The 11,292-nt window shown below is 42.4% G+C and overlaps 1 protein-coding gene across 2 annotated transcripts in view; it reads left to right on the plus strand.

Moving 5' to 3' along the window:
* Nucleotides 1-11,292, plus strand: part of Ddx58 (DExD/H-box helicase 58) — a 45,031-nt gene continuing 33,739 nt past the window's right edge. The window contains exons 1-2 of one of the 2 annotated variants that reach the window (XM_008851090.3): nt 1-275; nt 9,040-9,174. In XM_008851090.3, the coding sequence (XP_008849312.1) occupies nt 170-275; nt 9,040-9,174 (241 nt within the window). In that variant the 5' untranslated portion in view covers nt 1-169. Of the gene's footprint in view, nt 276-1,479; nt 1,586-9,039; nt 9,175-11,292 lie in introns of those variants that run through there. The other variant, XM_017802705.2, reaches the window with a different exon arrangement.

An 11,292-nucleotide genomic window follows, 5' to 3' on the forward strand; every position in this document is an offset into this window, starting at 1 on the left:
CCGCCCTCCAGAGCCGCGGGTTTCGTTTTCCATTTCCCAGCTGGTTAAAGCTCCAGGTCGCAGGGCGTTTGCCGGGCTGACTTCTCAGAACGTCCCGTCCCTTGGGGCTGGCTCGCTGCTCATGCGGCTTTAGGGTAGCGGGGCGAACGGTCCCGGGGAGCCTGGCAGCATGACTGACGAGCAGCGGCGGAATCTGCACGCGTTCCGAGACTATGTCCGGAGGACCCTGGATCCTACCCACATCCTCAGCTACATGGGCACCTGGCTCGGGGAGGGTGAGTGGTCCCCAGCGACCTCTCTCCACGCGAAATCCGAGGTCCTGCCTCCCCCTCCCCGCCCCCCTAGGCATTTCTGGTAACTAACGTGACTAACCCAGAGCACCGAGGACAGCATCAGGGTTTGATGGCCAGGGTGGGGCACAGCTCCAGCAAATGGAGTCCCTTGTGTAAGGGTCCGCCCGAAACCGTCTGTTTCTTTTGTGTCTGCTGATATTCTAGACGGCTGTGTGCTCGGCACTGTACTGTTGCGAGAGACAGAAATAAAAGCCGGCGGTCCTTAGTCCACAGTCCGGAGCAGGTGGCCTGAAGCCCAAGGATTGGTGTCATAATGCTGCTCACTGGAAGCTGGAGGAGGAAAGCTTTCCTCAGACTCAGTGTGTTTGGCTTTTGGTGGAGGTGTTTCCATCAAGCTTTTGAGACTTGATGGTGGATAACAGCCACTTCGTGAGTTGGACGGAGGCCTTCCAGTAAAGAATGACCAGAGGTTTCGTCCAAGGGGTGATGATGAGGAAGTTGCAGGAAGCAAGGGGAGATGGGAGTCCAGATGAGAGAGATCTGGCGGTTCCTTTTCATTTTGCAAATGCATAAACGTCTTTCCTGGTGTTGGGCAGTTTTTGGAAATTGCAGGTGATTTGGGTCTTTGCTTGTGCTGCAAAATCTAATCCACAGTCTGTGCAGTGAGAAGTGAAAGAATTCCGGGTGGACCTGCTCTTTGCAACTGTGCTACAAAGGCGTCCTGGCTACCAGACTCGGGCCCTGGGGAACGGAAACCCACACAGCACACTGCTTTTAGGATCCATGGGCGAAACCGCCGCAAGCTGCGACGTCCATTCTTTTAATTATTAATTTTTTAGTTTGGCCACACGTGTGCCACTGCACTTTGCGTTCATCCATTCCCCTTTCCTGCCGCTACCCCACCCTGTTCTCTGGTTTCCTTCCTTCCTTCTCCCAGAGTCCCACCTTCTGCTTTTCCATTGCAAGTCTTCCATTACCCTCTCCCCACGCCCCATTTAGCCTCTCTTCCTTCCCGTTTTAGTTTCATGACCTGTATACATCTATAAACAAACATGCAGTTTAAAATCTGGGTTCCACTGTAAGAAAGCATTGTGTTTTTCTTTCTGAGTCTGACTTATTTCACTAAACATAATGATTTCCAGTTCCATCCATTTTCCAGCACTTCATGATTTATTTTTCTTATGGCTGCATAGAACTGTAGTGTATATGTACCACACTTTATCCATTCCGCTGATGGACTGTAGGCTGGTTCTGCTTCCTGGCTATTGTGGATACAGAAGTGATAAACATATGTAAGTATCTCTATAGTATGTTGATTTGTGACTTCCCTGAGTATAATCCCAGAGTGATATATAGCTGAGTCATATGTAGTTCGATTCTCAGTGCTGTTTTTTGGAAACCTCCATACTGATTTCCATAGTGGCTGCACAAGTTTGTATTCCCACCAGCAGTGAGTGTTCCTCTTCTCCTACATGGTTGTCAGCATTTGTCATTTGTCTTCTTGTCCGTAGCCAATCTGGTTGGAGTGCAGTGTTCTCTCTGTTAAGGATTACCTTGGCTATTTGGGGTCTTTGGTGCTTCCTTATGAATTTTAGGAGTGTTTTGCCTAGTTCTGTGAAGACTGTCATTGGGGTTATTGATGCGGGTTGTGTTAAATTTGTACATTGCCTTTGGTACTCTAGCCATTTTCACAATATTAATTCCTACGATTCAGTAGAGTGGGAGATCTTTCTGTCTTTGAGTATCTTCATAAATTTCTTCAGTGACTTCAGCGCTTTCCTTGTAGAGGTCTTTCAGGTCTTTGGTTAGGATATTTTTGTTATTGTTGTTTCTTTTGTTTTTGAAGTTATTGTGAATGCAATTTCCCCCTATGATTTCTTTCTTGGCAAGTTTGTTATTGGTCAGTATGAAAGCTACTGATTTCTTTTTTTTTTTAATTTATTATTTCTATTTTATGTGTATGAATGTATTGCCTACATGTATGTGAGTGCACCCATGTCATGCAGTGACCACAGAGGTCACAAGAGGGTGTCAGATCTCCTGGAACTGGAGTAAAGGACAGTTGTTAGCTGCCACGTGGGTACCTGGAATCAAACTCAGGTCCTTTGTAAGAGCAGTCAGTGCTCTTAACTACTGAACCATCTCTCCAGCTCCCGTTTACTGTCTTTTTTTTTTTTTTTCCGTCTTTTTGAGACAGGGTCTCCCTGTAGCCCCAGCTGTCCTGGAACTCACTATGTAGACCAGGCTGGCCTTGAACTCACAGAGATCTGCCTGCCTCTACCTCACAAGTGCTGGGATTAAAGGTGTGTGCCACCATACCCAGCTCCATTTACTGTCTTTTAATAAGTCAACCATCTTTTAAATGAGGTTAGATGAGCGCATAAGCAGAATTCATTGTCAATGAAACGTAAGGTAAAATAATATTAAAAATGTGAAGATTTTTTAAATAAGTGCAAACAAAAATATAGAGGTCCAATTTTTAAAAAATTGATCTACATTTTAAAAAAATATTTAATAACCACATGATTAGAAGAAGCATTTCATTACAGCATTAACATATTCAATAACAATTTCCAGAGCAAAGATGCATTCTTTCAGTATTGGCTATAAATTTTTAGTTTTCCAGTTGAATTAATAGTTATACAATATTGTACTCAGTATAAACCCTATAAGACATAAAATTGAATGAGGTTTTAACTTTAAAAAAGATCACCATTTCATTTTAAAATCTACCGTTTCATACAGAAAAAGGTTTATCTACTTTTATGTGTATGATTTTTTTTTCTGCATGTAAGTGCACCTGTGTTGTGCAATGCCCATGGAGGCCTGAAGAAGGCATTGGGTCCCCTAGAACCGGAGTTACAGACAGTTGTTAGCTGCCATGTGGGTGCTGGGAACCAAACCTGGCTGGGCCCTCTGAAGAGCAATCAGTGCTCTTAACTGCTGAGCCATTTCTCCAGCCCCTAAAGATCCGATTTTAATATTAAAAGGTACTGCATGACAAAAAGTATAAGATTTTAAACAGATGACTAGTTCACAATGTGGCTTTGCTACAAATAAATTGTTGGGTAATAAATGTAACAAAAAATCTTAAAACTCAAGAAATTTGGCGATTATAAGGCATTTTTACCAATATTGCTAAATTAGATTATTCGTAGTTATAAAAATGATAAGATGCTGCATACTCAATCTGTACCCTAGAGATTGAGAGTACATCCTTCTCCTCAGTTTGTAAGCTTTGTGGACGAAGGTTTAACAAACTGTCCAAAGCGCAGCTTGTGTAAAGTTATTCTGCAATTTACAGGCTCTGGGGCCCCAGACAAATGTCTTAACTCTATTTCAGTTTCATCTTTATGATGAACAATCATGTTTGAAGACTTTGAGAATTAATGTGTATGACACTACATTAGTGTTACTAATTCTAAATTAATTCTAAATTCCAAGAATTAATCATGGGGACGTTAAATATTTATTTTCATGATTTAAGAATTGCATATTTGGGGCCCACAAAATGGCCCAGTGGGTAAAGGTGCTTGCCACCAGGCCTGATGACCCAAGTTCCATCACTGGAACCCACATGGAAGGAGATAACTGACTCCTGCAAGTTGTCCTCTCTGGTCTCCATATATCTGCCACATGTCTGCCATCACACACACACACACACACACACAGACACACACACACACACACACACACGTGCACATACACATGCAAATAATAAATAGGTAAGTAAAATGTGATAGAGTCACCCTCCCATCTCCCCCACTGGTCTCTCCTCCTAGCCTGGGTCCTGTCCCATTCTTTGTCTTGGGGCCCCAGACACCTGCATAACAACTATTGCTTCCTGATCCTTTTCATCCAGACCAACACAGTGCCTTCTCGGGTCCCCACTCTGGGCCTGGCCCCGTCCTCACCTCCCTCAACTTCCCTGGGCCTGACCCACCCACCAGTCCCTTTCTGGGACCCTGGGCCTGACCTTTCCTCTTCCTGATCCTTTGCATCCAGACCAATCCAGCTCCTCAGTGCAGTCCCCAAGAGTCCTTGGAACTGGAGTTATGAATGTTCGTTAGCTGCCATATGGGTGCTAGGAACCAGCCTGAGTCCTCTTTAAAGCAGCCAGTGCCCTTAACCACTGAGCTGTCTCTGCAGCTTCTGAAATTTAGTTTTTAAAATACTATGCTAAGGGCTGGAGAGGTGGCTCAGTGGTTAAGAGAATGTAGTGTTCTTACAGAGGACCTGAGTTCGGTTCCCAGCACCCACATCAGGGGATTTGATGCCTTCTTCTGGCTTACATGGTACACCTGTACTCATGTACACATTCTCTCTCTCTCTCTCTCTCTCTCTCTCTCTCTCTCTCTCTCTCTCTCCTGTCTCTCTGTAAGTTAAAGATAAAATAAAAAATGAATACTATGACAAAACGAGGAAACAAGAAATGAAACAACTGAGTTTAGGTTATTTTTGTGTGTTTTGCAACGATTATTAAGATTCAGCAGATTTCAGGTTATGATAGGAAATAAGCATTCATCATTGCTCACAGACCATAGATTGCTATAGTTTGAGAGAAAGTTGAATAACCTGTATCTACATCGAAAAATGTTTCCTATTTAACTCAGAAATTCTGTTTCTAGGAAAGTATTCTAAGGAAAATCGGTAAAGGTCATGTCTGTACTAAACACATGTTAGTTTCCTGTTAATAAGGAGTGCATTACATGTTTTATTTGCTCTGAAGTTATATAGGCTGATGAATATCCATATTTATGGAGGGGAAACAATATTTCTAGTCCATTGATGAGCGAAAATGTATGGGGTCCTATTTATTAAAATCTATGTATTTACACATGGTTTGACACTTGGGGAAATGGTCTCTGGAGTGTTACATGTGATTGATTTTCTGTGTGATGTGCCACTTCTTTATACTTCGCATCTAGTGCTTAAAGTACTTACATTGGCACATTGTCATTTTATAATCAGAAGAATAAATTTATTGCGAGAAAATGTAATAGAAAAATTAATAAGAAAATATCACAAAATGGTAATAAATTTACTCACAAATGTGGGAAGGCAATATGAAGAAAATTATCAAGTCCCTGAAGAATAATATTGGAGTAAGAGAGGAGTCAGCTTTGCCTCAGACAGGCTGCAGGTTTGTGGATGTGCTAGTTTCCCCAGTTTATTTATTGTTATAGTATAGCCATAACAAAAGTACTTGAGGTAAGTTAAAAAGATACTTTATAATTTTTTATTTTTGAATATTAGAGATAGAGTAGAGGTCTTTCCAGCTCCACCTCACCCCACGACTCCCAGAGGCCCATTATAAAGTTGATTGTATGATGCTGGGCACTTAGCTTAGTAATAAAGCTCGTATCTAACCCTCAGGTAAAAAGACAAGTGGTTGGACCTGGTGTGGTGGTGCACTCCTTTAATCCCAGCACTTGGGAGGCAGAGGCAGGCAGATCTCTGTGAGTTCAAGGCCACCCTGGTCTACATAGTGAGTTCCAGAACAGCTGGGACTACAGGGAGACCCTGTCTCAAAAAGACCAAAGACAAGTTGTTGTATCTTGCTTGATCATGTCTTTATACCTTATCATGTATATACATGTACATATTTGCTCACGAATCTTGTGCTTTCAGCATCCTCTTTTGCTCTGTTTTCTGCTAGGTTGACAACATGTTCTATTTCTTCTTCTTGCCCTCGCCCCTGCTATCCTGCTCTGACTCCTTGAGAAGCTCTAGATTCTATCAACTGACCTTAATGGTGACAAGTATATTGTATCAATAAGAATTTGGGAACTAGGGATTCTAATGGGTATTATGACTGGGTATAAAATTTTTAAATTAAAAAATTTTTTACTTGATATTAGGAGACAGTGGGAACTTATCCATACCCTCTCCATGTCCAAAGAGTCAGCATCTCTTTCACTATAAACCTTCTTCCTAGAAATTGTATTCATGATTATTGGTACAGGTTGCATCTTAGGAGAGAACTATTGAAGTCTTATTTCTTCTGGAAAACTTTACTTCTTCTCTATGTATCAGTTTTGCTTATTCAACAGACTTTCCAGGATGTTTCCAGGTAGACCTGGGTGTGGGCTGTAGGATTTTTGCAATATCCCTTTGGAGTTAAAGATTACTCTAGAAGAACACTGGATGGGAAGTATTCTTAATGTCCAATTCTTTGGTTATGCCTTCCGGATACATAGATGAAGCAGGACCACTGTTGATTAGAATGCAGAGATGAAGAATGTCCACATTACAGTGTGAGATACAACCATAGTACTGTGTACTTTGTAGCCCGGTCAGAGACTCAGAGAGAGTAAGGAAGCACAGGGAAAAAAAATTCTACTTTGGGAAGGTGTGGGTGGCACCACAGGGGGGCCAGGACAGCAAAGGAGTGGTGACCATTGACTTCCAAAAGACAGGATTTTCACTGCTTTCAAGTCCTCATGCTTTTGAGGAAATTAACACTGCCTTGTGGCAGCAGTACTGGATCTAGCTAGCAGCAAAGGGCTATACCATGTGCAAACTAAGTCTGAACTGCTCAGGATATGACAAGACAGTTTACCTGGGAAGGCCCCAGCTGTAGCTGTTATAAATCTGGTTTCCTACATGGTAACATAATGGCTGGCCTAAAGGAAGATAATGTAGCAGGGAGCAAAAACAGCTGTAAGCACTGAGTTTATGAATAGGACAGACTGAGTCAAAGAAGAGGTAAGATTGTGGGCCCAGGGAATCTGGGAGAAGTGACAAGATAGGTTGCTGTTAGGAGTTGAATTGTGCTCCTCAAACAGGTATGTTGGCATTCTCATTTTCAGTGCCCCAGAATGTGATCTTATTTGGAGACAGGGTCTTTACAGAAATAATTGGTTAAGATAAGGTCATGTGTAGTATGGTGGGTCCTTAATCCAGAATGACTTGTATCCCTGGTAGCCATGTGTAGACACAGAGACCAAGAAGGTGCCATGCAAGGAGAAAGGCAAATCCTGAAGCAGTGCACCGCATGCCAGATGAGGAGAGGGCAGTATAAGGTAGCTGTGGACTCTGGAGTTGGGAGGTCACAAGGAAAGGATACCAATAGCCGCCATAAGCTGGAAGGGGCAGGGAAAACATTTTCCTCTATCTTTTGTGGAAACGTGGCCCTGTCAACACCGTGATTTCAGACTTACAGGCCTTAGAACCGTGAAAAAGTGCATTTCTATTGTCTCAAGCTACTTGGTTTGTAGCAAAGTATTACTATAGCCACAGGAAATTCTTACGATGGCTACATGAAAAAGATAGCAAGAAGCATTGAGAGAGACGTGTGGAAAGCCAGTCCTGGTGGATGCGTTCCTCCTAGTGGGACTGAAAGTGGTGCAGCTTCTTTGGAAAATGGTTTAGCATTCTGTACAATATTAAAAATGGAATTCTTACATGACTTGGCTATATAGGTACCTAAAAGAAATGAATATATGCTACACAAAATTGTACATGAACGATTCATACTATTTCTAGTCATAATAGCCAAATGTGGGCATAGCCCAAATGCTTGTTGACTGATAAAGGGGTTAGTACAGTGTGGTATGTTCATACGATAGGGTTTCATTTGGCTTTGCAGTCTTACACTTTTTATTAAAGGAAGGAAGGTAGTATGCTACAAGGTGTATGAACTTTGAAAACACTGTGTTAAATGAAAGGAGCCTGTCAGGACATGAATGTTCATGTGAGAGCTGGGGATGGAACTTGGTGGAAGAGTACTGGCTTCTGTACATGAGGCCTAAAAAGTCCAGAATAGCCAAATCTATGAAGTTAGTGATTAGTGATTGCTGGGGCTAAGGAGAGAGGGAGCAGAGTAACTGCTAATGAATAACATAGGTAAGGGGTTTCTTTTCATCATAATTCCATTGTAGGGATGGTTTTAAGCTTTAAAAGAGCAAATTGTACTGTTACTAGTAATGTCTTATAGACATTTTGAAATGAGAGCTAGGATAGAAGATGTCCTTCCTCTTTTCAATCACTCAGTATATGTCTGTTGAGTGTCTCTTAAGGTGTCTGTCTCCTAATCTCTAAAAATATATGAAAACCACACTGAGAACTGGCTCCTTCCTTTGGAATTTGCACTGCATTAACTATGGAAAAAGGGGAAATTACTGAATGTGAGGCCACACTAAGACAGCTTGGTCATTACTCCCTGGGCATGAAGTTGGTATGAAAATTCAGAATAGGCACAAGCAGCTGGCTGGCCTTTTTTGCTACCTGGTCTCATCGTTTCTCTTTAAATCCTCCTCTTTCTACTTTGCTGTTGCTGTTATTGTATTTCCTATTCTCTTAGCAAAAACCTAGAACACAATACCATGAGCGTATTTACTGTTCCTTATTTGGAACTGCTTGTGTCTGCTGCACTCTTGCTGATGCCCTGGAGCACCCTCGCCCTCTTGGTCCCGCTTTGAACAAGAGAGGAAGCCTCTTTCCTTCCATGTAGCTCCATCTGCTGTGACTTCTGGTTTCTCTAGGGAGACTTTTTCAAATGCCTTAAGGAAACGCCTTTCTTAGAGTGGGCTCTCAGATTTCCATAGGAAATGAGAAGTTTCTGTACAGAATGGGAAGTATGTGTTAGTGGTCAATGTACTGAGAGTCTGGGGCTTTCCTGAAGTTCCTACCATTTCTGTGACCTGTTATGACCCCTCAGCCCCATGTGGGACGGTCTGGTCTGCTGCTTCTTTCAGTGAGGCAGAGTTCTGCAGCTGATCGCTCATCCTTGCCTCTGTTGTAGATGAGGTGCAGTACATTCAGGCAGAGAAGAACAACAAGGGTACAATGGAGGCCGCCTCGCTTTTCCTTCAGTGCCTACTGCAGCTCCAGACAGACGGCTGGTTCCGCGCCTTCCTGGACGCCCTGTACCACGCAGGTTGGTTCGTTCTTCTTGCTCATTAACCAGTCTTTTACTATGTCAGTGTGCTGAAAAGGGAAGAGTATTAATGTTTGGATATCTGCACCTAGTTCATGTCTCATTGTCTGAGGAAATGGAAAGACTTATTTTCAGGCAGATGATATAATTGTCTACTTGGAATCTCCAAAGAAATCTACAGGGAATTATAGCTAATAGGAGAGATTAGCAATATCACTAGAACCCCAGTATCTTTCAAGAGGAGAATGCATAAATAAGTGTATGCTGTTTATACAATGGTCCATTACACTGTAGTGAAAATTGTGAACATGTCTGTGGATGACAACACAGTTGAATCATAGGCATACAATATTGGACTTTTAAATGTCATAAGATATTATAGCTATAAAGCTCAATATATGGTAAACTAAGCATATATTGTACAATGAGGCAAAGAAATGCCAAGTGACTACTAAAAATATATCAAAGGAGTAATACATTAAACACAGGATAGTGTTAATCGCTGGTGGAGAGAAAGAGGGGGTGGAGTCAGAAAGTTTATGCAGTATTGGAATATTCTAGCTCTTAAGTGGAATAGTGGGCTCATGCTTGTACATTTTGTTAGTTCTTATGAATGTCATGTTACAAATGTTTTGCAGTCCACAATTCCATCATGTGTTCTCTGGTCTCCAATGTCATAATGCATGGAGTCAGTCTTGTCTAGATGAATGACAGCATAGAAATTGCCTGGTCCAACTTCTCCTTTTCTGTACATGAGGGACCAAAGCCTGCTTTGCTGAGTGTTACACAGCTATTTAGCAGACATGCTGGAGCCAGAACCTGGATCTGCCGATGACATTTCTGTACGGGGTGATTTGCTACACAGATGTTAGAATGTAAAGTCAGACATTCAATAGCCAGTCAACCACTTAGTGTTCAGGTTATTTTAGCCACACGCCTCTCTGATGCTCCTGCTTACTCATTTGTCAAAGACGACAAAGGACAATTTTCTTTTAGTGTTGTAAACAGTGAACGAAAAAGCACATATGAAGAACCAGGCACCATGCATGTAAAAAGCACCCTGCTGAACTATTACTATGAGACACCGTTGTGGTTTTCTGAAAATGGGTGACATGCATCGAACATATCATCAGTGCTGTCATCAGCTGCTATGGCATGTTTCTTGTCCTCCTTTACTTGTGATTCATACTGGTATAAAAAGGCACTGCAGGGCCGGTGTCACATTGAGATTCTTTTAACTCAATCCAGGAGTTTTCCCACCTCGCAACTACTTCAGCCTGGAGAAGCTTCTTTGTGTGTGTGTGTGTGGGGGGGGGTTGCTCCTGTATTTTAGTATGTGTGTGTATGTGTGTGTGGGTACCTTTGCATACTCCAGAGGCTGACACTGAGTCTTCCTCAGGTGATCTCCTCCTTACATTTTGAGGCAGAGACTCTTGCTGAACCTGGAGCTCACCATTTTGGCACACTGGCTGGCCAGCAAGCTCCCATGGATCTTCACTTCCCCAGGCCGTGCTGCCACACCTGGCCTCTTGCAGGAGTGCTGGCGATTAGAACTTAGGTCCTCAAGCTTATGTGGCAAGCACTTTACATCTCCCTAGCCCTGGAGAAGCATCTTTGATTGCTTCATTTCTTCACTATATAGGAATAAAACCCATTGTGTTTCTAGATTATTCAAGTAAGTGTGGGTCTTAAAGTCAGGTGAGCCTGGTGATTCTGTTCAAAACCTTAGGCAGAGATATTCCTGGATTATTTTAGCTGGAAATATTTTTTTTTCCTTCTCAGTTTGCCCATTTACTTAATCTTTGCTTGAAATAATGTAGAAGGGAACTTCCTCAAGGGCAGAAAGATTTATATTTCCTTTTGTCTTTCCTGCTTTCCACTGAGAAGATAAACATGATGAATTTGACTTATTTAAGTAAAACAAGGGGGCTGGAGAGATGGCTCAGCACTTAAGAGTGCTTGCTGCTCTTGCAGAGGATCAAGTTCAGTTCCTAGCACCCATGTCAGGCAGCTCATAACTGCATATAACTCCAGCTCCAGGGGATCTGATACCCTCTTCTGGCCTCTGCAGGTACTACACACACACACACACACACACACACACACACACACACACAC

The sequence above is a fragment of the Nannospalax galili genome, unplaced genomic scaffold (genome assembly GCF_000622305.1).
Source record: "Nannospalax galili isolate Female #2095 unplaced genomic scaffold, S.galili_v1.0 scaffold1245, whole genome shotgun sequence".
NCBI classification, from domain to species: Eukaryota; Metazoa; Chordata; class Mammalia; order Rodentia; family Spalacidae; genus Nannospalax; species Nannospalax galili.